Source organism: Odocoileus virginianus, chromosome 24, assembly GCF_023699985.2.
Source record: "Odocoileus virginianus isolate 20LAN1187 ecotype Illinois chromosome 24, Ovbor_1.2, whole genome shotgun sequence".
NCBI lineage: Eukaryota > Metazoa > Chordata > Mammalia > Artiodactyla > Cervidae > Odocoileus > Odocoileus virginianus.
This window is the reverse complement of record NC_069697.1, coordinates 51,961,919-51,989,098: the sequence shown is the minus strand read 5'-3', so window position 1 is coordinate 51,989,098 and position 27,180 is coordinate 51,961,919. Positions and strand designations below refer to the sequence as shown.

The window sequence follows — 27,180 nt, the reverse complement described above, 5'->3', positions numbered from 1 at the left end:
TTATAGTTTCTGGTCTTACATTTAGATCTGTAATCCATTTTGAGTTTATTTTTGTGTATGGTGTTAGAAAGTGTTCTAGTTTCATTCTTTTACAGGTGGTTGACCAGTTTTCCCAGCACCACTTGTTAAAGAGGTTGTCTTTTTTCTATTGTATATCCTTGCCTCCTTTGTCGAAGATAAGGTGACCATAGGTTCGTGGATTTATCTCTGGGCTTTCTATTCTGTTCCATCGATCTATATTTCTGTCTTTGTGCCAGTACCATACTGTCTTGATGACTGTGGCTTTGTAGTATAGTCTGAAGTCAGGCAGGTTGATTCCTCCAGTTCCATTCTTCTTTCCCAGGATTACTTTGGCTATTCGAGGTTTTTTGTATTTCCATACAAATTGTGAAATTATTTGTTCTAGTTCTGTGAAAAATACCGTTGGTCATTTATTTTTATTAATTGACATGAATCAGCCATGGATTTACATGTGTTCCCCATCGTACATGTCAGTAGAATCCTTCCTGAACTCTCACCACACTCAACATTTCTCTGTCAGTCACCTCAATTCTTATGAAGTCTTTTGTTAACTGCCCCTCACATTACTCTTTTATATGGTGGTAATCTTAACCTTGCTACTCATTTTTGATATTATTTTAATAAAAATTACATAAATTTAAATGATTCTCAGGGAAGGATTAAAATCACCTCCATGTCCATATTTCAGCAGAACTCATTTTATACTTGTTATTCTGTTTTAGAAATTGAGATATAATTGACATTACGCCTTAGATTCATGCATTACAGTGTATCTATTATGCATCAGGTTAGTTTTAGGTGTACAATGTGATGGTTTCATGTTTGTTTGTATTGTGCCGTGGTCACCACAGCAAGTCTGGTTAACAGCCATCCCCATACACAGTTACAGAGTTTGTTCTCTTGTCATGAGGACTTTAAAGGTTTACTCTTTTAGCAACTTCCAATATGCAGTGTTAATAGAACTGGCATGCTGTATGAGACATCCCCGTGACTGATGGATTTTTAACTGGAACCTTGGTATGTTTTCACCCGCTTTGCCTCTTTTTCCCTTCATTACCAGCAAAGTCCGTCACACTGTCTTAATGCTGACAGACCATCTCTGACTCCTGCGATGACCTGCAGGAAATGCCTTCAGGTAACGCTGACTTCTTATGGTTCCCTGACGGTTCTTACTTAAAAGGTGATGATGCAAACACTGTGCTAAGTATGCGACTGCAACTTCTTTTGATGTTTTAAGACAGTATCTTTAACTAACAGCAACTCTGGCCCAGCTGACTGAATCACATGCTCTTACACAGGCTTGCACTTTAGCTCGGGACAAAGCTGCCCGTATTTACGTTGACAGTAAACATATTTTCTGTTCAGTCTTGCTGATTTCTACTATTCTCTTCAAATTCACTGATTCATTCGTCCGTATTATCCACTGTTGACTCCTTCTAGTGTATTTTAAACTTAATTATTGTACCCTTCAGCTCTGTTTGGTTCTTCTGTATATTTTCTAACTCTTTGTTAAACTTCTCACCATGGTCATCCATTCTTATTCCAAGTTTGTTGACCATATTTATGAACATTACCTTGAAATCTTTAATGGGTAGATAGCTTGTCTCCACTTTGCTTAGTTGTTCTGGGGTTTTGTCTTGTTCTTTCATTTGGAATATCGACCTCTGCATCCTCAGTTTGACTAGTTTTCTGTTTTTATTTCCATGGATTACTAATAGGTAGGTTGGCTACATTTCCCAATCTTGGAGAAGTGGCCTTACGGAGGAGACGCCCTTGGGGCCGAGCAGCACACTCCCCTCTGGTCATCAGAGCTGTATTCTCTAAGGCCGTCCCTACGTGGGCTGCATGTTCTCTAAGGCCTTTCCTACGTGGGCTGCATGTTCTCTAAGGCCGTCCCTACGTGGGCTGCATGTTCTCTAAGGCCGTCCCTACGTGGGCTGCATGTTCTCTAAGGCCGTCCCTACGTGGGCTGCGTGGACCTTTCTGTTGGGACAAGGCGGCACCTGTGGGCAGGCTGGTCGGTGGGGCTGGGCCCAAGCGTGTCCTGGGGCTTGTGACAGCCTGCTGGTGGGTAGAACTGGGTACCCACTTGGCTTGGCCTGCTCTCTGACATTTTAAAATCAAGGTCTGGCAGATGGATTTCTTACAACTTCCCATGTCTAGTGGATATAAATATGTTTTAGTCATTATCTGTATGTTTTCACACTGGACTGAAGCCTTCTTTTGCAACCAGGCTTCTGCCTCTTCTGTGACTAAATTCCATTTGGAAAACATTATCCCTACCTGGGGAACTCCTCTCAAACTACATGGTGATCAAGGAACCCATTTTACTGGCCAGATACTTTGGCAAGTTTGCACTGTTTGGCCAGTTTTACAACACCTTTACTGTGATTACCATCGTCAATTGGCTGGCTTAGTTGAATGCACCAACTGCATTATTAAAACTCATTTGGCAAAATTTGTAGAGACTCTCCAAATACGTTGGCCAAAAGCATTGATGTTGGCCGTTTTTTATGTTGCATCTGCCTCTTTTGGATCTCATAAACTTTCAGCCTTTGAGATAGTACAGGACACCTCACACAGTTTGCTCTTACTTATTTTGACCCACAACCGATAAAAGGAGAGATATTCCAGTATTGCAAAGGCCTAAATGTTTCTATGAAAAATAACCATGTTTTGGTAGAGCAGGCTTTTCACAGTGGACTCTCAGGAGGTGAAGACCTTAAGTACTACAAGTTGGAAACTGGAGATTTCATCTTTTGCAAAAGACACCTTCAGAATAACTCCTTTCAGCCTTGTTGGAGAGGTCCCTATCAGGTATCGCTAAGCAGCACCTGTGCCACCGAACCCCAAGGAATGGACTCCTGGATTCATGTGATACACTTAAAGAAAGGACTGAACCTTGACTGGACCTCTATATCATCTGTTAACCTAACAGTAAAGGTTTCCTGGAATCGAAGCACATGACATCTGATGAGACAATTTTCCTAAGATATCTGGGTCAAGCTTCTTGAAAATTTGTTGCCAAACCTTTGATGATACACAGTGCTGCAGACGGTCTCCAATGTCTGCTGCTGCTGCTGCTAAGTCGCTTCAGTCGTGTCCGACTCTGTGCGACCCCATAGACGGCAGCCCACTAGGCTCCCCCGTCCCTGGGATTCTCCAGGCAGGAACACTGGAGTGGGTTGCCATTTCCTTCTCCAATGCGTGAGAGTGAAGTCGCTCAGTCGTGTCCGACTCTTCGCCACCCCGTGGACTGCAGCCCACGAGGCTCCCCCGTCCATGGGATTTCCCAGGCAGGAGCACTGGAGTGGGTGCCACTGCCCACTCTACTCCAATGTCTATTTTCCTTAAAAAAAAAAAAATCCTTCTTTTGACTGTGCTGGGTCTCTGTTGTGGCACACAGGCTCTTTGCTGCAGCCCAAGAGCTTTCTCTGGTTGTGGCTTGTGGGCCCCTCACTGTGGTAAGCAGGCTTCTCCAGTCGTGGCATGCAAGCTTTCTAGCTGCAGCGCACAAGCTTAGTTGCCCCACAGCATATGGGGCCTTAGTTCCCCGGCGAGGGACAGAGTCTGCATCCTCTGCGTTGGAAGGCAGATTCTTAACTCCTGGGCCACCAGTGAAGCCACACTTTGATAACGATCACTGCTTTGAGCCCTGTCTTGGTAGATTATCTATCTCCACTTCACTTAGATCTTCTTCCTCTGGGATTTTATTTTGTTTCTTCATTTGTTAATATTTTGCTATTGCCTCATTTTTGCCTAATTTATCATTTTTTTATTTTGTGTATTAACATCTGTCTTCATGTATTAATATTTTTGTCGTGTATTATATCTGGTTGTATTTCCCTGCTTTGGAGAAATGGCTTTTTGTAGAAGATGTCCTATGTATCCCAGCAGCATATTTTCTTCTTGTCCCCAGAGCTGTGTGCTCTCAGAGTTCCCTGTAAGTGGACCACATGGGTCCTTCTGTTGCGGTGGGTGACACTTTGAGCAATCTGGTAGGGTTGGCTGGCCCCTGGTCTGGTCGGTTGCTAGGCTCTGCCTTGTGCAGAGACTGCTGGCTACTTGTTAATGATTCAGGCACAAGGCAGCTGGCGAGGAGCCCCGGGGACCCTGTCACTAACTGGGGGGTTGGGTTCAGCAGGCCCCAGGGCCGGTGCCTGTCCACCAGGCCCTGGTGCTTGCGCCAGCCCACCGGCAGGCAGAGCCAACTCCTGGGGTCTGGCTTCAGGGTAAGGAGGCCCCAGAGCTGGCATCAAATCCCTGGTGGGTGCGGCCAGTTCCTGATATGTTTGGCTGCAAGGTCTGGGGTTCCCAGAACTTGTGTTGGTCTGCTGGTGGGTGAGTTGGGCCCCCAGGCTACGGGGCTGTGGTGGTACCGGGGCTGATGCTCACACACTGGTGTGTGAGGCTGGGCTTCAGCTAGTCCCAGGGTCTGCTTGTGAGTGGGCTGGTTGGGTGTGGGTGGCTACAGTTGTTCTGGGGCTGTCATCTGCCCACTGGTGGGTGAGGCTGATACCGAACTTAAAGCCCAATTTTCTTTCTACTTCCCTGGATAATTTCAACTGATCCATCTTCAGGCTCACCTATTCTTTCTTCTGCTTGATTAAGTCTGCTGCTGGAATTGTCTATCAAATTGTTTTGTTCAATCATTCTGTTCTCTAGCTCCAAGATTTCTGTTTGGTTCTTTTGTTTTGTTTTCTCTTTTTTTGAACTTCTCATTTTGTTCTTGCACTATTTTTCTGATATCATTAAATTATCTGTGTTCTCTTGTAGCAATGTGAGCATCTTTTAGATCTATTATTTTGAACTATTTGTTGGGCAGTTCCCACATCTTCATTTATTCAGGGCCAGTTACGAGAGGTTTACTGTAATCTTTTGGTAGAGTCATGTTTCCCTGATTCTTTGTGATCCTTGTAGCCTTGTGCAGATGTCTGTGCATTTGAAGAAACAGTCCCCTCCTCCAGACTTTGTGGGCTGAGTTCAGTGAGGGAAGACTTTTACCTGCCGTTGGGGGCACTCTGGAGTGCTGGGTCAAGGGGTGGCACAGAGTCCAGGGTGAAAACTTGTGTAATCTCCAGGGTGACTGTGCTGAAATCTGCTAGAGACCAGGTCACTGTGGACCATGATCACTCCTGCTGTGTGGCTGCTACTGGCAGCCCCTGCTTTTCTTCGTTGTTCCTAGATATTTCTATACATCTCAGCTTTTTTGGTCTGGGAGGGTTGAAACAAACATGGGACATTTGTGCAGCACCCCAAAAGGCTGAGCAAGCTGGTTGCTTACCCTGCTCTTCTGATCCTGGTGAGGGGAACTCTTTGTAGTTGGAAAATTCCCTTTTGACCCTGATCAATGCCCATTTGGGGGATGGAGTCAGGTAGGCAAAATGGGACCAAAAAACAGTGGAATAAAAAACCTGAGAATAACTGCACAAGAAGAATCACTGTGAAATCTGACATCTGGTCAATGTGGGGGTTGGTCACCAGTCCAAATTCCAGCTCTGCAGTAATTTTCATGTTCCTGTTCAATTTAATCTCAGCTATGCGCTCTTTGATTTTCTTTAATACTTTGCCCCACTCTTCTCCACTTTTTTTTCTCAAAGGAATTATATTATTTTAAAATATTATTATGCAATGGAATACTACTCAGCCATAAAAAAGAAGGAAATAACGCTGTTTACAGCAACATGGATACAGCTAGAGGTTATAATACTAAATGAAGAAAATCAGAAAAAGAAAGACAAATGCCACTTGATATCACTTATATGTGGAATCTAAAATATGGCACGAATGAACCTATCTATAAAATAGAAACAGACTCATAGACATTGAGAACAGACTTGTGCTTTCCAAGGAGGAAGCAGGTAGGGGAGGGAAGAAGTGGGGATGTGGGATTAGAAGATGTAAATGATTACATATAGGATGGATAAACAACAAGATTCTACTGTCGAGCACAGACATCTATATCCATATCCTGTGAAAAACCAAGAGGATATTAAATAAAGAACATCTATATGTGTATAACAGTCACTTCATTATACAGCAGAGATGGCACTGCATTGTAAATCAACTATACTTCAATAAAAACTTAAATATTATTTTATTTTGTTATTCATTTTTAAAAGTCAAATCACTGTTGACTTACAATGTTGACTTACAAAAATCATTGTTGATTTACCTTATTGTGTTACAATGTGTGAACAGCAAAGTGATTCAGTGACACAGGCGTATATATTTTTTTCAGATTCCTTTCCTTTACAGGTTGTTACAAAATATTAAGTACGGTTTGCTGTGCTCTACAATAGGTCTTTGTTGGTTACCTCCTTTATATATAGTAGTGCGTTTATGTTAATCCCAAACTTCTAATTTATCCCTACCCCCATTTCCTCTTTGGCAACCGTAGTTTCGTTTTCTATGTTTGTGAGTCTATTTCTGTTTTGTATATAAGTTCATTTGTATCTTTTTCTTTTTTTTAGATTCCACATTTAAGTAATATCATAAAATACTTGTCTTTTTCTTTCTGGCTTACTTTACATAGTATGATAATCTCTCAGTTCAGTCGCTCAGTCGTGTCCGACTCTGCGACCCCATGAACCGCAGCACGCCAGGCCTCCCTGTCCACCATCAACACCCACAGTTTACACAAACTCATGCCCATCGAGTTGGTGATGCCATCCAACCATCTCATCCTCTGTCGTCCCCTTCTCCTCCTGCCCCCAATCCCTCCTAGCATCAGGGTCTTTTCCAATGAGTCAGCTCTTCACATCAGGTGGCCCAAGTATTGGACTTTCAGCTTCAGCATCATTCCTTCCAATGAACACCCAGGACTGATCTCCTTTAGGATGGACTGGTTGGATCTCCTTGCAGTCCAAGGGACTCTCAAGAGTCTTCTCCAACACCACAGTTCAAAAGCATCAATTCTTCGGTGCTCAGCTTTCTTTATAGCCCAACTCTCACATCCATACATGACCAGTGGAAAAAACATAGCCTTGAGTAGACAGACCTTTGTAAGTAATGTCTCTCCTTTTTAACATGCTATCTAGGTTGGTCATAAGTTTCCTTCCAAGGAATACGCGTCATTTAGTTTCATGGCTGCAATCACCGTCTGCAGTGATTTTGGAGCCCAGAAAAATAAAGTCAGCCCATGTTTCCACTGTCTCCCCATCCGTTGGCCGTGAGGTGATGGGACCCGATGCCGTGATCTCAGTTTTCTGAGTGTTGAGTTTTGTTGCTGCAAACAGCATTACTTCATTATTTTTTAATGGCTGAGTAGCAGCACGATTTATAATAAGAAAAAGAATGGAAACATATAACGAAAGCTTAATCGGCTCATTATTTTCATTTTTAATAAAGAATTATTTATAATTCTTTAGTAAGAAAAAACTGTTTGGCTTCTATGTGAGTCAGGCTCTGGGGATTGAGCTGGAGACAAGATAGACACTGCCCTTGTCCTGTGGAGCCTTGCAGGGGAGACATACACTAAGTAACTAAAGACACAAATAGATACATAATTGCAAACTCTGATAACTACTATGTAGACTAAGGAAAAAGACCACTTAGAAAAATCCAACAAAATGTGGGTAGCCGAACACACAGCATTGTAGAAACTCAGAAGGAGCCTCACAGAAGACAGAAGTTGGATATCTTCATGTGCTAAAAAGGAGATCATTGCCGGTATGCACAGTAAGGAAAGCCTGTGTGGCTTGGGTAGAAGTCCATGTGCGATTGGCTAAAACAAGCTCCACTGTTCCTTAGTCAGTAGTGAGTCTTCACTTAGGTCTAATGAGGATCTGACATATCCCATTTGCTCAAAGCTCACAGTTCTCTAGTATCTTTGGCTGTTACAGTTGTTAGAGTAAAAGCACTGTGCTCAGTTCTGATATCCCGTTGGTGCATGCTGTCTCTTGTGGACCCTTCTTCATCAGCTAGAAAGACAAATGAATGATGAGAAGTGATCCCGGAAGGTCTGACTAATGTGAATTGCTGGGTCAGAACAGTCCAGATGTACTGAAAGTCAAGAAATGAAAATGACTAGACGTTTATTCAGATGAAGACTGGGGAAAACAGGTTCCAGCATAGAGGTCACAGGGCATCTTCCATACTCTGGAAGCAGTGAGCAAGGGAGAGCAGGGTGTGAGCTGAAGAAGGGACTTGTCCCATAAGGCCTTATCACTCGTTTGATAGGAGGCTTTGTGCTAAGGACAAAAGGAAGCCATGCTGGCGCAACGTGACCTAATTTGTACCTTTGTAAGACTACTCTAACCCTTGGGTGGAGAAGGACTATAGAAAATCAAGCAGGATTCAGAGACCACTGAATCCTGTTCGAGGGACAGTTGTAAGGTTCAGCCTAGGCATGGTAGAGTCTCTGGACAGATTGTGGAAATGGAAAGAAGTTGTTGGATTCTAGGTTTATTTTAGAAGCAGAATCAGTAAGACGCGGTGGAGGCGACTCTACTCCATGCTCTGTGATGGCCTAAACGGGAGAGAAGCTGCTCAGTCGGTCCGACTCTTTCAACCCTATTGACTGTAGCCCGCCTGGCTCCTCCATCCATGGGATTTTCCAGGCAAGAGTACTGGAGTGGGTCACCATTTCCTTCTCCAGGGGATCTTCTTGACCCAGGGATCGAACCCGGGTTTCCCGCATTGAAGGCAGATGCTTTACTGACGGAGCCACCAGGAAAGCCCGAATGGGAAGGAAAAGCAGACAAGAGTGGACATATGTATGCACATGCTCAGTCGCTCAGCTCTGCCCGACTCTACGTGACCCCATGGACTGTAGCCCACCAGGTTCCTCTGTCCACGGGATTTCCCAGGCAAGAACACTGGAGTGGGTTGAGCAAGCTCCGGTAGTTGGTGATGGACAGAAAAGACTGGCATGCTGCAGTCCATGGGGTCGCAAAGAGTCGGACACGACCGAGCGACTGAACAGAACTGTGTTGCCATTTCCTTTACCAGGGGATCTTCCTGACCCAAGGATCAAACCCACGTCTCCTGCATCTCCTGCATCGGCAGGCAGATTCTTTACCACTGTGCCACCTGGGAATTCTAGGATTTGTGTATATAGCTCAGTCGGGAGAGCATCAGACTTAATCTGAGGGTCCAGGGTTCAAGTCCCTGTTCGGGCAGTGTTAGGATTTTAGGCTTCCCTGTGTCTCAGCGGGTAAAGAATCCACCCGCAATGCAGGAGACCTGGGTTTGATCCCTGGGTTGGGAAGATCCCCTGGAGAAGGGAACGGCTACCCACTCCAGTATTCTGGCCTGGAGAATCCCATGGACCCTATAGTCCATGGGGTTGCAAAGAGTCAGACACGACTGAGTGGCTTTCACTTTGGCTTCCCTGGTGGCCCAGACGGTAAAGCATCTGCTTTATTTTGTAATTCGGGAGACCCGGGTTTGATCCCTGGGTCGGGAAGATCCTCTGGAGAAAGGAAATGGCAACCCACTCCAGTATTCTTGCCTGGAAAACTCTATGGACAGAGGAGCCTGATAGGCTACAATCCGTGAGGTCGCAAAGAGTCAGACACAACTGAGCAACTTCACGTCAGGTAGCTTTTTCACTGTTCTGCAGAAACTAATGCAACATTGTAAAGCAACTATGCCCCAATTTTTAAAAAAAGCTACATCTAATCAACATCTGGATTGCACATGGAGCCTGAAGGAGCAATAAGGGTTAGGAATGACTCAGGTGTCTGGTTCATGTAACTGGGTGGAGAGATGCTATTTATTAAAATAAGAAAGGTTTAAGAAGGAAGTAATCTGGGGCAGGAAGATGAATAATGGTTCTCTTTCAAGATGTTAAATCTGATATGTTATTTCTATTTGAGTGTTGTATTTTATATTTTATAGGTTACCATTTTTATGAACCTGTGATTCTGTATAACAGAGATGTCAAGAAGACAGTTGGGTACACAAATATGAATTCTCTAAGAGAAATATCAATTAAAGTTACTCTGGGAGAGTCTCAGCCCTTTGGAAGTTACTCATAGCTTTCATTTCTCCAGCCAGATATAATCTATCTTTCCTCTTTGATCTTGGTACATCTCATGGCTTTTATCTTTCTCTCTCTCTCTTTTGATTTTAAATTTAGAGAAGTTTTAGAATCACAGCAGAATTAAATAGAAAGTATAGAGTTCCCATATACACTCTGACCCCATGCATGATAGCCTTTCTCACTATGAAATGTCCCACACCCGAATAGTGTATTTGTTACAGTTGATGAACCTACATGGACACATCATTATCACCTGTAGTCTATAGTTTACACTGGGTGCACTCTTCGTGTCATACCTTCTGTGATTTTTAACAAATGCATAATGACAGGTATCTGTGGTAGGAGATAGGTGGGCCTGTGGGCTGGACAGCTAGTGTTTGTCAAGTGGAGTAGAATTGAAGCTTTTTTTCCCCACCCTGGCACTCCAAGAACAAAGCTAGTGGTAGAAGCTGAGCTCTGCTGAAGTGAAGAGATAAGATGACCCCTCCTAAGGTCAAGAAAAACTCTGCTGTCTGAACATGTGCAGGAAGGCCCCTTGGGGGTCAAAATGGAGGGGGTATCACCCAGAATTAGTGTGAACATACCCACACAGGCCTCTGTGGTGGGGTCCATCTTAGCAAATAGTTGTGCTCGAATGTTGCAGAGGGTCCTAGAACCAATCAGGTGTGTGTGGGAGGGGGGGAAACAAACACTAAGATAATTGGCCAAAGGTGAACAAAGATGGGGAAAGATCATCCTACATAAGTGATTTAAGTCACCTCTTTATTGGGCTCCTCCTCATTAGATAGGATGCCCATACTCTTTTTCTTTGGGTGTGTAATTTCTGCCTTGCTTCTGTCTTAAATAGTTTCTCTGTATGCTCTCCCACAAGTAATGCTGTGTCTCCAAAAATAAACTTTGTACCTATTTTTACAGTTTTTGCCTCCTTGAAACATCCTTGCTTTCCATGGGAGTAAGAGCCAGGAAAAATGTGCTTCTGGCTTCTGTCCACTGGTGGTCTAGTGGCCAGGGTTTCCAGTTTTCATCCAGGCTACCCCGGTTCAACTTCCAGGCAGGGAACAAAGAACTCTTTTCAGTACTGCTCATTGCTGACTGTCTGAGATCATGCCCACCATTGCACAAGCATCTAGAATAGTTTCACTGTCCTAAAAATTGTCTACATGTTATCCATTCATCCTGCTCTCCTCCCAGCTTCTAGTTATCACTTCTTAGTGTTTTTGCAATAGTTTTTGTGTATTTCTTGAGTTTCCCTTCTTGATCTTAAGTATGCATATTTACTTATTTATCTTTCTCCTTCACTGTCTTTACAAAATAGGGATGTTAAAATAAATTAATATTTTTGAGTTGAACATTAAATGTCAGATAAAATTAAGATTAATTATAATTATGATCTTTATTCTATAAAGTTGCTTAAATGTATTTTTTGTTTGTTTAAAGGAGGAGAGAACAGAGAAGGAAAAACCAATTTGCAGTCTGCATATTTTAATAGCAACACTTTTAATTTTGACAAACTCAATTTTGAAGAATCAAGATGTATCTATTTCTGAATGCTTGAAGTTGCCAACTGACTCATTATCTCCTTTCTTTACCTAATATCAATACATCTAAATTTTTGTCAAATACTCCTTTTTAAAAACAGTATGACTAGAATAGGAGTTTCATATTAATTTCTAAACTTGATAGAATCATCCTGCTTTCCTATTTGCAAATACATTCCTCAAAAGCCTCTTAAATAACCAAACTTCAGAATTATTATATCGAAAGTTAATCTTTATAGGAGTCGTTAACTAAATTGAGTAGATTAAGGGTAAACTAGAAAACAATAAAAAAGCAGGCAGACATACCTTAACCTGTTTGAGTCTGGAAGAACTTTCTTTTTTCTTAGAGGGAAGGACAGGTTTCTGCCATGTGGCTGCACCTGGCGGTCCTCGGGGGCCTGTTCTACCTCCTGCGCTGGTACCGGGAGAGGCAGGTGCTGAGCCACCTCCGGGACAAGTTCGTCTTCATCACGGGCTGTGACTCGGGCTTCGGGAACCTGCTGGCCAGGCAACTGGACCTGCGAGACTTGCGGGTCCTGGCTGGGTGTCTGACGGAGCAGGGGGCCGAGCAGCTGAGGAACCAGACGTCAGGCAGGCTGCAGACAGTGATCCTGGACGTCACCAAGGCTGAGAGCATCGCTGCGGCCACTGAGTGGATGAAGGAGCGTGTGGGGGACAGAGGTATGGCCAGGGGAAGTCTGTCCATTGGATAGGCTGCTTTGTCTTCAGTGTTTTAGAATTAGCAAAAATCCTGCCAGGTGAAAAGTCTTGGGGATCAGGGTGAGGATATTTGGGACATGTTTTATTACATGAAGACCCCAAAATACATTGGCATTCATGGAGTAAGTGAACATATTTGGGACTGGCCTAAAAAAGTCAGGTTGTATGGAATATGTGTGTGTCAGAGAGGAAGGTAAAACAGTGAGGAAGCATGTTTAATAGGTAAGAGAATGTATGGGTGGAGAAGATAGAATGAAGGCTAGAAAGGCAATGAGGGGAAAGAGGTGACTGTGGTGCAGAAACCATAATTTGCATGTGTGGTGTCCTCTGAAAATCCAGAATAAAAATGTTAACTCTGCATGAGCAGGCTGCCATTATGTTGCTCGTATATAATTTCACATGTCTTGTCTTGGGAACAGTATAAACTGTCTTTCTCAAACTTAGCAAATGGCGAGAATCAGAAAAACCTACTGTATATGGGGAGGGTTCTGGAAATGTCTTTATTGCTCAGTCCGTGCCGACAGTGATTTGAGAAAATAACTGAGATCAAGATATACCCAAACTCTTGTCACCAAGACCCAAGGAAAATCTGTGTGTCCTGTCCCCTCTTACCAGTCCTGGCGTGAGTTTCTCAGACAGCCCAGGCAAGCAGCAGAGAGGGCTTCCTGTGAGGCTAAGTAGGTGCCTGACCTTTGGCAAGGGAGCAGCCAGATTTCTCAATTTTCTAGAAGAAAGTCCGGGCCAACCATTTGGGATCTGAGAGGGGTATGTCCTTCAGCTGAGTGAGCATTCTGCAGACTAATAGCTGTAGGTGTTGGTTCTTTCTCCCTTCTTGCACTCACCTGGCCTTGACCCATGGGCATCCTGGGCAAGAACTCTGAATACAGGGGACCCCTGAGAGAGAGGCTGAAGCCAAGGAAAGGCACGCGGACCGTCCCTCTGCCCGTGCGGCGCTCAGCATGAAGGAGCCGCTGTTGCTGCTCAATCACTAGGTCGTGTCTGACGCAATGGGCTGAGGCCTGCCAGGCTCCTCCGTCCATGGGATTTTCCAGGCAAGAGCACTGCAGTGGGTTGCCACTTCCTTCTCCAGGGGATCTTCCCGCTGCAGGAGTCAAACCCACATCTCCTGCATCTGCTGCATCGGCAGGCGCGTTCTTTACCACTAGCACTACCTGGGAAGCCTGAAGGAACTGCTGCTTTCTCGCAAGCTCTGCGAGTTTCTTCCTTGCACGGCCCTTCTGCTCCCAGTGCTGAAAGGAAACCGAGAATTAATTCTGTCCATGCTGTGTGGTTCTCTCAGCGGCAAGTGTTCCAGTCGTTGGCACAGGTGGAGGACACTTTATCCTTATTTTTGTAAAAGGCTCTGGGACCATTTTGTTGGTGGTGGGCGGCGTTGCTGTTTAAATGTCTTCTTTGGGCACTTTGGCAACATGCTTGTTCACAATTACTGAGAGCAGCATGATTTTCTACTTTCAATTCACGACAAAAAAACTTATTAAATTTTTATTCGAGCTACATAGCCTCCGAGGCCACATAAAAGAGGATGAGATATTGCCTTGCTTCAGGCTGAATGTCCAGCTGGTCACTGTACAGCCCTTGCACTGCACATCAGATCAAAGGCGTGGAAACGCGTCCCACCCACACAGAGAAAAGATTTTCTCTTAGCTAAAAAATAAATTTTAAAATAAAGCTTTATTTGAAAACAAACTAGTGCTGGAAATAAAACTATCACAACTAACTGTAATTCATTTTAATTGGTGATTGGCTGTGACTCTGTAGCTATCATTACAAGCACTTGGAAATTCTGTTGATGTGAGAAAATTGAACTCTTAAATTGTTTACAGAACAATGAACCATTAATTAGGTTGCAATGTATTTTGTAATCATTTATTTCAAAAAGCGTTCTATTTGGTCACTATTATTTCAGGATCTTGGAGTGAATAAGGACTTTTTACTGACTCAAGTATTTTCATAAACACCCCAAAATTCCTTGAGCCCCAGGATGCATGTCTCGTTTGAAGTTTCACTTTTCTCTCTCTCTCCCATAGTAATGAGAGAAAAATGAAAAGGGGGTTTGGCCCTTTCAGAGATAAGTCTCCATATGTTAACGAAAGGTTGAAGCCTCAAAACCTCATGCCCTCAATGTTCCAGAAATAAGCCTCCTCCTTAAGGAGCTAAATCTGACACCGTTGGGGACTGCCGATGCCCATGGCTTCCTGTGGTCACTTTTTTCTTCATTCTTCATCTCTGAATTAGAGCCTCTCCCTTAAAGGCCAGCCCTGGCTGAAGGCTTCTCTCTAAATCTAGTTACACATACTTTTCTGACTTTTTGGAATTTAATCTTGGTTGTACTAATTATCAGTGTAGTCCCTTTTTCCACTCCAACTTTTATTGCAAGCGATTTTAAATTTCTTGAGAGAATGATTGCAGTCTTAACAATTTGCATATGTATTATTTACACATCCAGTCTCCTTTGAGACCGATGACACTGGCGCATAAGAATCAGTGAACTCCCCGCACAGATCCCCACTCTCTTCCCCTTAAAAGAAATGGGATACACTTGCTTCACAACATTGTGTTGGTTTCCGCTGTTACTACAAAAGGAATCAGCTAGAAGCACACATGTTCCCGCTCTCTCTCGGGCCTCTCCTGCACCCCGGTCCCCCTCCCACCATCTGGGTCGTCACAGAGCCCTGCTCTGAGCTCCCGGTAAGACACGGCAGCTACTCCCTGCCTTTGGAGAATGGGATCTCTGAAGTGGAGAGTGGCCTCTGTTGAGATTTTGAGCCAAGGACATAAATTGTGGCAGATGTCACTTCTTTTCTATTCACATCCCCATCCTCTGCAAAGTTCTAAAAGATGAATAAAGGAGAGAAAGTAATATTGTTTAAAAAAAAAGTAACACTGATATTGGGGAATCATTACTTAAAGACCATTCTCACAATACAAGAGCATATATTCTCTTCCTTCCAGTCTTTTTGGGTTATGAGAGTGGTGGAGAGATGACCAGGAATTGTGAGACAATGAGAGAAATGTGAAGGGGTTTCCCAGGTGGTGATAGTGGTAAAGAACCTGCCTGCCAATGCAGGAGATGTAAGAGATGTGGGTTTGATCCCAGGGTTGAGAAGATCCCCTGGAGGAGGGCATGGTGACCCTCCAGCAGTCTTGCCTGGAGAATCCCATGGACGGAGGAGCCTGGCAGGCTATGGTCCCTGGGGTGAAGCGGCTTAGCACACACACACAGGAAGGAACATGAAATTTAAGACCTTTCCCTGTGTTAACTTTTGTAAGTTACAATCCGTTCTCTCTGAGTTACTGCCCTGTTGCCGGCACCCTGCCACCTGGGTCAGTTTACTCTGCACATCGCCCAACACTGGCAATTCTTGGTCAGTGTGTGAAAGCGCCAGGATGTATAAAAAATCACGGGGATGGTACAGTAATTTATTGGCTAATTAATTAAAATTAATATTGGTTAAAATTAATATTTGAGTTACTAAGTTTGTCTTCCCTGGTGGCTCAGAAGGTAAAGCGTCTGCCTGCAGTGCGGGAGACCTGGGTCCGATCCCTGGGTTGGGAAGATCTCCTGGAGAAGGAAATGGCAACCCACTCCAGTACTCTTGCCTGGAGAATCCCATGGACGGAGGAGCCTGGTGGGCTACAGTCCATGGGGTCACAGAGTCGGACACGACTGAGCCACTTCACTTCAAGGTTGTACAGGTTTCATGATAAATTGGAAAGGGGTTAAGATTATCTTTGATTTCACTCTCTGTTGGTCACTCACATTTCCATTGCTTTTTATTTATTTATTTATTTTGTATAGTCACTTTTTTTTTCCATTTATTTTTATTAGTTGGAGGCTAATTACTTTACATCATTACAGTAGTTTTTGTCATACATTGAAATGAATTAGCCATGGATTGACATGTATTCTCCATCCCAGTCCCCCCTCCCACCTCCCTCTCCACCTGATCCCATGGACTTTAGAAAGATGGTAACGATAACCCTATATGCAAAACAGAAAAAGAGACTCAGATGTATAGAACAGACTTGTGGACTCTGGGAGAAGGCGAGGGTGGGATGTTTCAAGAGAACAGCATTGAAACATGCATATTATCTAGGGTGAAACGGATAACCAGCCCAGGTTGGGTACATGAGACAAGTGCTCGGGCCTGGTGCACTGGGAAGACCCAGAGGGATTGGGTGGAGAGGGAGGTGGGAGGGGGCACCGGGATGGGGAATACATGTCAATCCATGGCTAATTCATTTCAATGTATAACAAAAACTACTGTAATGATGTAAAGTAATTAGCCTCCAACTAATAAAAATTAAAAAAAAAAAAGAAAAAGAAAAAAAAATAAAAATAAAAGGAAGGGAAGTGTAGTGCTATCGTCTCAGGTATGGGGAAGTGTCAGAGTCAATAACTGAGCCATGGGACATACTGCCTCAGGACACTGCATGCAGAGCTTAATGACACAAAAATAACAATTGTTGGTCCTGTTGTTTACTGAGCTCTGCAAGCTTTTCTGCTCTTGCCTGGACAATCCCATGGACGGAGGAGCCCGGTGGGCTGCAGTCCATGGGGTCACTAAGAGTCGGACACGACTGAGCGACTTCTTTCACTTTTCACTTTCATGCATTGGAGAAGGAAATGGCAACTCACTCCAGTGTTTTTGCCTGGACAATCCCATGGACGGAGAAGCCCGGTGGGCTGCAGTCCATGGGGTCACTAAGAGTCGGACACGACTGAGCGACTTCTTTCACTTTTCACTTTCATGCATTGGAGAAGGAAATGGCAACCCACTCCAGTGTTTTTGCCTGGAGAATCCCATGGACGGAGGAGCCCGGTGGGCTGCAGTCCATGGGGTCGCAAAGAGTCCGGCACGACTGAGCGACTGACACTAACACACTTTAGGTCTTTCCTGTGGCTCAAGTGGTAAAGAATCTGCCTGCAATGCAGGACACCCAGGTTCAATCCCTGGGTCAGGAAGATCCCCTGGAGAAGGGAATGGCAATCCCCTCCAGTGTTCTTGCCTGATGGATCTCAGGGACAGAGGAGCCTGGCAGGCTCAGTCTATAGGATCGCAAAGAGTTGGACTCGACTGACAACTAACACTACGAACACACTTTACCAGGCTTCCCAGGTGGTGCTAGTGGTAGAGCATCTGGCTGCAATGCAGGAGGCCACATGCAGTTCGATCCCTGGGCCGGGACGATTCCCTGGAGGAGGACATGGCAACACACTGCAGTGATATTGCCCGGAGAATGCCCTGGATAGAGGAGCCCGGCAGGCAGAGTCCATGGGGCTACACAGAGTTGGACATGACTGAAGTGATTTACCGTGCACACATGAAACATAATTTGCCAATCTATTGGATTCATTGCTTATCTTCCTCAAGAGGATGTGGTTTGAACACTGAAACAATTCATAGATGGGTTTTCTGTCTCTAACTAATACCATTTGTTTCTACCCCAGGCCTCTGGGGTTTGGTGAACAATGCCGGCATCCTTCTGTCTGCTGCCCCGAATGAATGGCTGACCAAAGACGACTTCTCCAAGATCTTGAATGTGAACTTGATTGGCCTCATTGAGGTGACCCTGAGCCTTCTTCCCCTGATCAGAAGGACCAGGGGACGAGTAGTCAGAGTTTCTAGTCCAGCCGGGAGTGTTTCTGTTTGGCGGTGGCTACTGCATTTCTTAGAAATACTTATATGGGGCAGAAGCTTTTTCCGGCAGTCTGAGGTAAGGCCCAACCTCTGAGGAAGACTTGACTGTGGCTAAGAGTGCATTTGTGAGTGGTGAGCCTGGGTTCCTGATATGTAGATGGCAACTAAAATGAGAAACTTTGGAAATGGAATATCCAAATATTTTCACAATATAAGGTAGTACATTAGGGAATGTGAAAAATGTATTAGGGTTAATTTGGTCTTAATTGCCACCCCTATAAGATTTCTATGTGTTTCAAGTGAATTGCATATATTTCTGTAAGACATATATATGTATAAAATATAAATGAATATTATGTATGTAATGTACACTTCACATGTGAATGATAAGAGTCTGTCACTAAAAAATTATTTGCGTTATTAATTAAGTACCTTAAGTCAGTAAACCTGATGGACGGTTCTCATAAGGAAAGACTGAACCTTGGTGGGTTAAAGGGAAAGCTCTGGGCCAAGCATTCTATCCACTCCTCACAGAAAACTCATGCATAAGACATGATGATTCTCTATGGTCGAATGTGAGGTTGAGCCAGGATCTGAACTCAGTCCTGTGGGTGAAAACCTCTGGGGTGGGCGTACAGCAAATGTGGACGTGAGTATGTGCTGGCGCCCAGAGGCACCGACAAGGGGGTGACTTGCCTTTCCCCGGGGCGGAGGCCGAGGATGGCTTCGCAGAGACGCTGAGTTCTAACCTCAGCAGTGGGCAAGGAGGAATAGGCTCAGGGCCTCAGGGAGCTGTCACGGACGGGGGAGGCTCTGTAAGAGGGATGGGCAGCAAGAGGCAGCATCAAAGCCCAGACCCGAAGCTTTTCAGAAAGCAATCTCTGGGTGTTGGCGCTTCTCATTTTACTTCAACATCTTCCCAAGATGCTTGAGTGTACGCCTTCCTATTCTTCCCTGACCCAGATGCCTTTCTTGGAGCATTTTGCCTTGGGCATTCTTTGCTTAAGCAGGGGTGGGATTGATTAGGTCAGATGCCGATATCATTTCCTTGGTTAACACTCTCTCACCTTATGTTTCAGAAGGGAGCTCAGTCATTTTGGCATTCGTGTTGTTCTCATAGTACCTGGAAAGTACAGAACATCCATTTTCCCTGACAATACGCAGGATGTACTCGAGGGAATCTGGAGGCGAGTGTCCCCAGAGGTGAAAGAGAGCCTTGGACAGAAGTACTTTGAAGACTAAGTTCTTCCTCTATTCCCCAGAGTGGGGGCGGCAGAGTTGTTAACTCCTCAAGCCGGGGAGTGCACAGCAGGAGGCCCGGCTCACTGGCCGCGTCCCTCCACGGACTGTCCGGCTCCCCTGAGCCCCAGCACCTGCCCAGCACATGCGAGCTCTGTGCCAGGTGCCGGGGCAGAATTAACTCTGTCAGTTCTTGTGACCCTCGAAGAAAAGTGCTGCCGTTATCCCTCATTTACACACAAGGAAACTGCAGCCTGAAGTATTGAGTCATTTCCCAAGATTACTCTGCAAGTCAGTGGCGTAGTGATGAATTGAATCCTGCAATGTTCGGACATGACTGAGCGACTGAGCATGCACACAAACATACATGTGTGTGTGTTAGACACACACAAACACACACACATATGCACACACACAAACACATACACACACACACACACACACACACACACACACACATAATGTTGCTTTAGACAACTTTAACCCAACAGAAATACAATGGTAGCCACAACCTGTAAGCCACATATGCAATTTTAATTTTTCTAATAGCCAATTAAAGAAAAAAACAGGTGAATTTAATTCAGAACAGACTCTACCCAGAATGCTGTCATTTCAACAAATCAATATAAAAAACTGCGACTGACATGTAAATCCATGGCTAATTCATTTCAATGTATGACAAAAACTACTGTAATGATGTAAAGTAATTAGCCTCCAACTAATAAAAATAAATGGAAAAAAAAAACTACGACTGAGATATTTTACATTCTTTCTTTGCACAAAGTCTTTGCAAGCCAATATGAATTTTCACATTTGTTGTGCATCTGAATCAGATTGACCACAGTTCTTGCGCTCAGTTGCCATATGTGGCTCTGGCTGCAGTGCGGGACAGCACAGCCTGAGCCCTGCGCCCTGCGCCCTGCGCCCTGAGCCCTGCGCCCTGCGCCCTGCGCCCTGAGCCCTGAGCCCTGAGCCCTGAGCCCTGCGCCCTGAGCCCTGAGCCCTAGGCCCTGTGCCCTGAGCCCTGCGCCCTGAGCCCTAGGCCCTGCGCCCTGAGCCCTGAGCCCTGAGCCCTGAGCCCTGAGCCCTGCGCCCTGAGCCCTGAGCCCTAGGCCCTGTGCCCTGAGCCCTGCGCCCTGAGCCCTGAGCCCTAGGCCCTGCGCCCTGAGCCCTGAGCCCTGAGCCCTGCGCCCTGAGCCCTGAGCCCTAGGCCCTGTGCCCTGAGCCCTGCGCCCTGAGCCCTAGGCCCTGCGCCCTGAGCCCTGAGCCCTAGGCCCTGCGCCCTGAGCCCTGAGCCCTAGGCCCTGCGCCCTGAGCCCTGAGCCCTGAGCCCTGTGCCCTGAGCCCTGAGCCCTAGGCCCTGTGCCCTGAGCCCTGCGCCCTGAGCCCTAGGCCCTGCGCCCTGAGCCCTGCGCCCTGAGCCCTGAGCCCTAGGCCCTGCGCCCTGAGCCCTGAGCCCTGAGCCCTGCACCCTGAGCCCTGAGCCCTAGGCCCTGTGCCCTGAGCCCTGCGCCCTGAGCCCTAGGCCCTGCGCCCTGAGCCCTGCGCCCTGAGCCCTGAGCCCTAGGCCCTGCGCCCTGAGCCCTGAGCCCTGAGCCCTGAGCCCTAGGCCCTGCGCCCTGAGCCCTGCGCCCTGAGCCCTAGGCCCTGAGCCCTGAGCCCTGCGCCCTGCGCCCTAGGCCCTGCGCCCTGCGCCCTGCGCCCTGAGCCCTGCGCCCTGAGCCCTGAGCCCTGCGCCCTGAGCCCTGAGCCCTGCGCCCTGAGCCCTAGGCCCTGAGCCCTGAGCCCTGCGCCCTGCGCCCTAGGCCCTGCGCCCTGCGCCCTGAGCCCTGCGCCCTGCGCCCTGAGCCCTGAGCCCTGCGCCCTGCGCCCTGAGCCCTAGGCCCTGCGCCCTGCGCCCTGAGCCCTGAGCCCTGCGCCCTGCTCCCTGAGCCCTGAGCCCTGCGCCCTGCTCCCTGAGCCCTGCGCCCTGCGCCCTGCGCCCTGAGCCCTGAGCCCTGCGCCCTGCGCCCTGAGCCCTGAGCCCTGCGCCCTGCACCCTCTTGAACGCCCTCCAGCAGCCCCCGCCCGCCTCAACCTGGACAAGACTCTCTTCCTGTCTCGTACTCCCCGCTCCTCCAACATTGCTTGTGCCTTGTATTTTCTCCTGCTTCCTTTCAAGTTAGTGTGTTACCACAGTTGTAACTCTCCCCCTCCTCTATAACAGATTGCCAGTATTTTCGTGGCCTCACTGCTAACGGAACGGAGCATCCGAGCCCCGTCACCGGCTGCATGGACGCGCCCTGAGCGCCGTGCACCCTCGTACCCACTACTCTGTTGGCTGGGACAGCAAACGCTTCACTTTCGCTCTGTCTTACTTACCAGCATCTGAGGCAGACTGTATCCTTTGTCACATGTTACAGGCAATCAGGCCCTAAAATGCTTTGTAGTCTGTGGGTTCAACCTAAACACTTGATTCTAGATAGGGAGCAGTCGTCAGATTTTCCTCTTGAAAGGGGAACGAACCAGAGGAACATGCAGCTCTCTGCTCCAATGGGTCCCCAGAGATGATGCCATATTTTAGTTCACAAATTTTCAGATTCTTTCAAAAAATACTTGGTGGTATTTAGTTTCAAAAATTCCAGGCACAGTTCTGGGTGCTAAAGATTCATCCATATACAAAACAAGGTCCCCGCCTTGTGGCACTCACTTTCTAGCTGGATCACTCCAGCGTGGGATGACTCTGCCCAGAGAATTTTCAAAGTTCAAAGGGCTATCGGGTCTCTTAACAACCTGGTGTAAGAGTTGTGGGTATGGTCATAGCTACTAACTTGAGAGTCTCACATTACTGGTGGTTTTCTATTTTAGGTATAAATTATTTTCTTTCCAGCAGTTTTTTTTAAATCTTAGTTTTCTAAAAATTAAATTAGCTAATCATTAAATTAGTTTATCAAATAAATCAGTGGATTAAATAATTTAGTCCTCTTCTTGTCAACTTCTGAAATACTCAGACTTAACTACCTCTGCCTGGGCTTCCCCTGTAGCTCAGATGGTAAAGAACCGGCCTGCCATGCGGGAGACCTGGGTTCGATCTCAGGATTGGGAAGATCCCCTGGAGAAGGAAATGGCAACCCACTCCAGTACTCTTGCCTGGAAAATCCCATGGACAGAGGAGCCTGGTGGGCTACAGTCCATGGGGTCACAAAGAGTCGGACACAACTGAGCGAGTAACACACAGACTTACACGCAACTGCCTCTGCCCGGACCCTCCGGCAGTGGCCACCTGCAGACTCTGTGGCAGTGCCCCTCTGGTTCTCGCCTTGTTTTTTGACCCCTGCTTTGCCAGAGGTCAACCTCACTCTCCTCCCCTCACCCACTTCCTCTCAGTGCTGCTCCCGTCCCCATTCAGCTTTGGGGAGAGTGCGTTGAGCGTAAGGAAACTGGCCTTGGGAATCAAAAAGGGCCGAGATCGGATCCCAGCTCTGCTATTTCTGACTGTGTAACTCTGGGCAAAGGTATTGCTCTGAATTTACTTCTCTTAAATGGGAATAATATTGTCCCATATGTGTGTTTCAAGAGTCCAGAGAGACTCAGGGTGCTCTGAGACCGATCCTTCCTTCTGCCTCTGGAGGATGTTCTTGGAAGTTACGCTTCAAATATTCTAAAGCTAACCATTTGTCCTTGTGTCTCTCTTCATGCTTAACCATTTGTCCTTGTGTCTCTCTTCATGCTTGATCGCTCAGTCGTGTCCAACTCTTTGTGATCCTGTGGACTGTAGCCCACGAGGCTCCTCCGGCCATGGGATTCTCCAGGCAAGAACACTGGAGTGGGTTGCCATTTCCCTTTCCATGGGATCTTCCCAACCTAGGGACTGAACCTGCATCTCCGGAGGCTCCTGCATTGGCAGGCAAATTCTTTACCACTGAGCCACCTAGGACTCTATTAGCAATAGCTAATTATATGATGCTTTGGACTCATCATACCATATCTACATTTAAAAATACTTAGCTCATGGAGGGTAATGCTATGAGGTAAAATGAGTGAAGACGCTCAGTCATGTCCAACTCTTTGCCACCCCATGGACTGTAGCCCACCAGGCTCCTCCATCCATGGGATTTTCCAGGCAAGAATACTGGAGTGGGTTGCCATTTCCTTTTCCATGGGATCTTCCCAACCCAGGAATTGAACCCGGGTCTCCCACATTGCGGGCAGACGCTTTACCGTCTAAGCCACACTGAGATAGGTAACCTCTTATTATCCTCGCTTACTTGTGTGACAACTCAAACTGAGGATGGCTCATTTCTCTTAGTTCTGAGAATCTCCAGCTAAGGGCAGGACAGGTCTCCTGACTCCAAGTCCCATGGTTGCCTAAATGGATAAATAGAACTCTCATGCTATGCCAACATTTCTATTCTTGTAGTGATAAAATCATACATTTTTCACATTGAAGAATTATTCATTTGATGTCCTACCCAGGCAGAATCTTAGGTATTTCAAAGAGAAAATTATGTCTGTACTGGAATTATTGCTATGTTTGGAGACATGGGAACTTGCTGTCTGCATAATACATTCATCCTGTCAGAATTATTCTGCTTTATAAATGAGAGAATATTGATTTCTGCTATCTTTGACTGCACAGACCTGGTCTGAATCAAATGGACAGTTACAGAGGAAAATTTGTCATCACCGTTCTGCTATTATTTTCAATAAGAATAATTCTAAAATGAGGTGACCAATGAATCAAACCATCATAAATAAATCATCATATGTTAAGATCCTCCTAAGTTGGAGATTTCACATGAATATTGCTACCATTTAAATAGTATGCTAAAAGAGTCAAATATGTGAGATACGTGGTAAGTACAGTGATCTCACTGTAAGCCCTGATAAGCATAGCATTTATCCTCAGAGTTCTGATGGTAGAAAAATCTAACCTCTTTTCTTCTAATAATTTGGGAGATAAAAAAAATTTTGTCTGGATGGGAGGGGACTTTGGGGGTGAATGGATACATGTGTATATATGGCTGTATCCTTTCACTGTTCACCTGAAATGCTCACAACAATTTTTGTTAATTGGCTATGCCCCAGAACAAAATAAAAAGTTTAAAAAATAAATAACTTGATTTCTGAAATCTAGCTTAAGAAATCAAATTAGAACAACATTTTATTGAGTAACCACTATATCCTAGTCATTGGGCCAAGTGCTGGAGGAAAAGTAAAATACAGCTCTCGATTTTAAGACGGCAGCAGGGGCTTCCCTGGTGGCTCAGTGGTTAAAGAATCCACCTGCCAACGTAGGAGACACGGATTTGATCTCTGGGCCAGGAAGATCCCACACACCTCAGAGCAACTAAACCCAAGCTCCACAACTACTGAGCGTGCTCTAGAGTCCAGGAGCTGCAACTACTGAGCCTACATGACCTGGAGCCCGAGTTCCACAGCAAGAGAGTAGGTCCTGCTCACCGCAACTGGAGAAAAACCCGCACAGCATCGGAGATCCAGGACAGCCAAAAACAACTAAATAAAGTTATTACAAAAGATGGCAGCAGACTGAAATTACTGTAACCTTCACCTCTACACTAAATCCTAGAAAGGGGAAACCAAGCGAAGGGGAAAGACCATGTAAGTGAAAGTGAAAGTGTTAGCTGCTTCAGTTCAGTTCAGTTCAGTCGCTCAGTCGTGTCCGATTCTCTGCCACCCCATGAATTGCCGCACGCCAGGCCTCCCTGTCCATCACCAACTCCTGGAGTCTACCCAAACCCATGCCCATCAAGTCGGTGATGCCATCCAGCCATCTCATCCTCTGTCGTCCCCTTCTCCTCCTGCCCCCAATCCCTCCCAGCATCAGGGTCTTTTCCAACGAGTCAACTCTTCACATCAGGTGGCCAAAGTATTGGTCTCTGCTTCAGCATCAGTCCTTCCAATGAACACCCAGGACTGATCTCCTTTAGGATGGACTGGTTGGATCTCCTTGTGATCCAAGGGACTCTCAAGGGTCTTCTCCAACACCACAGTTCAAAAGCATCAATTTTTCGGCACTCAGCTTTCTTCACAGTCCAACTCTCACATCCATACATGACCATTGGAAAAACCATAGCCTTGACTAGACGGACCTTTGTTAGCAAAGTAATGTCTCTGCTTTTTAATATGCTATCTAGGTTGGTCATAACTTTCCTTCCAAGGAGTAAGTCTTTTAATTTCATGGCTGCAGTCACCATCTGCAGTGATTTTGGAGCCCCCCAAAATAAAATCTGCTTAGTTGTGTCCAACTCTTTGTGACCCCATGGACTGTTGCCCCCAGGTTCCTCTGTCCATGGAATTTTCCAGGCAAAAATATTGGAGTTGGTTGCCATTTCCTTCTCCAGGAGATCTTCTTGACCCAGGGACCTAACCTGGGTCTCCTGCATTGCCCGCTGATTCTTTACTGGCTGAGCCCACCAGGGAAGTCCATGTAAGATGTATATTATGCTTCTTTTGGGAACATATACATATATATATGAATATAAACTTCAAAAATACAAGAATATACATTAAGCTAATGGCAGGCAGGCATTACTACTAGAGAAAAAGAAAACACCATAAGTTGAGGCCAACTGTCAAAAGAGACTTAAGTATTATTTGCAATGCTATAATTAAAAAATAAGGACATAGATATACATTATAATTTAATACATAGTAATAAAATAACATTAAAAAATGAGGTGCTGAATTCACTCAATGCCGTAATGATGAGTCAAGTTAAGGCAGGCGTTGACACTGTGGAGGGTTTGGGGAATGGGTGGAGTGTCTTAGAGAATCTGAGCATGAGCTGAAGGAGGGGACTGCATGTGCAGGAGAGCTGTCCAGATTCACCTGGGTGAGTATTGTGGTCACATAGTAGGGCTGCCCAGCCTGGCTTGTTGGAGCCCAGTGAACGTAAGGAGGGTGTTTGCACACGGAAGGGGGTTGTGGCCGTGATGGGAAATTGCTTTCGTAAAGGGGGCAGATTGAATAAATGACTATATTAATGAGATTTCTTACTTATAGAGAAAGGAGCTACAAATAGGCAAAGGCGAAAACTCTGCTCTGATTTTGGACTGAAACTGGAGGTATTGTTGTGAGCCTGTGGTTTTCCATACAAGTAAATATAGATTTAAATATGTATACACACTTATACAGATGTATACACATATCCATACATATACATTTTGTTGTTGTTCAGATGCCAAGTCGTGTCCCACTCTTGGCAACCCCGTGGACTGCCACATGCCAGGCCTCCCTGTCCCTCACCGTCTCCAGGAGTTTGACCAAGTTCATGTCCATTGCATTGGTGATGCCATCCAACCACCTCATCTTCTGTCACCCTCTCCTCCTTCTGCCTTCACTCTTTCCCAGCATCAGGGTCTTTTCCAATGAGTCAGCTCTTTGTATCAGGGCCAAAGTATTGGAGTTTCAGCTTCAGCATCAGCCCTTCCAATGAGTATTCAGGGTTGATTTCCTTTAGGACAGACTTGCTTGATCTCCTTACGGTCCAAGGGACTCTCAAGAGTCTTCTCAAGCACCATAGTTTGAAAGCATCAATTCTTTGGTGCTCTAGTCTTGTTTACTGAAAGGGCTTGGGAAGAATAACACAATAGCAATAGCAATCAGAAAACTTTGTATCTAGATCTTGACTTCTAACTACCATTGTTTACTAAAAGGAAACTAGACTACTTAGAGAAGTGGTTGACTCTTGACAGGTGCTGGGAATATGTAAGATGAGTTTGGACCATGTTGTTGAAGGAGAAAGGAAGTAAGCACTCAAAGGATGAAGAAATTTGTCAAAATGACACAGAAGGTAGATTCCAGGGGCTCCCACTGAACAAATCTGTGACTATTTGAGCATCAGAATAAATATCTAAAAAACAGATATTTAGCCAGTTTATCAAAACAAAAAACCATAAGCCATATTGACGTGGAGGGTCTATTTGACCCATCACAAAGCTCCATCCCCTTGGCCATAGCCTTTTGTTTAGAGATAAGCACATGACTCATATAAGGTTAATAAGGTAGG

The 27,180-nt window shown here is 45.7% G+C and overlaps 1 protein-coding gene across 1 annotated transcript; it reads left to right on the top strand.

Moving 5' to 3' along the window:
• Nucleotides 1–1,052: 1,052 nt before the first annotated feature.
• On the top strand, nucleotides 1,053–19,908 carry LOC110127958 (retinol dehydrogenase 16-like). The gene is made up of 4 exons (XM_070454770.1): nucleotides 1,053–1,156; nucleotides 11,895–12,228; nucleotides 17,741–18,006; nucleotides 19,010–19,908. Exons 1-4 carry the CDS (start codon nucleotides 1,133–1,135, stop codon nucleotides 19,082–19,084), a joined length of 699 nt encoding a protein of 232 aa, XP_070310871.1. The 5' UTR covers nucleotides 1,053–1,132; the 3' UTR covers nucleotides 19,085–19,908.
• Nucleotides 19,909–27,180: the final 7,272 nt, after the last annotated feature.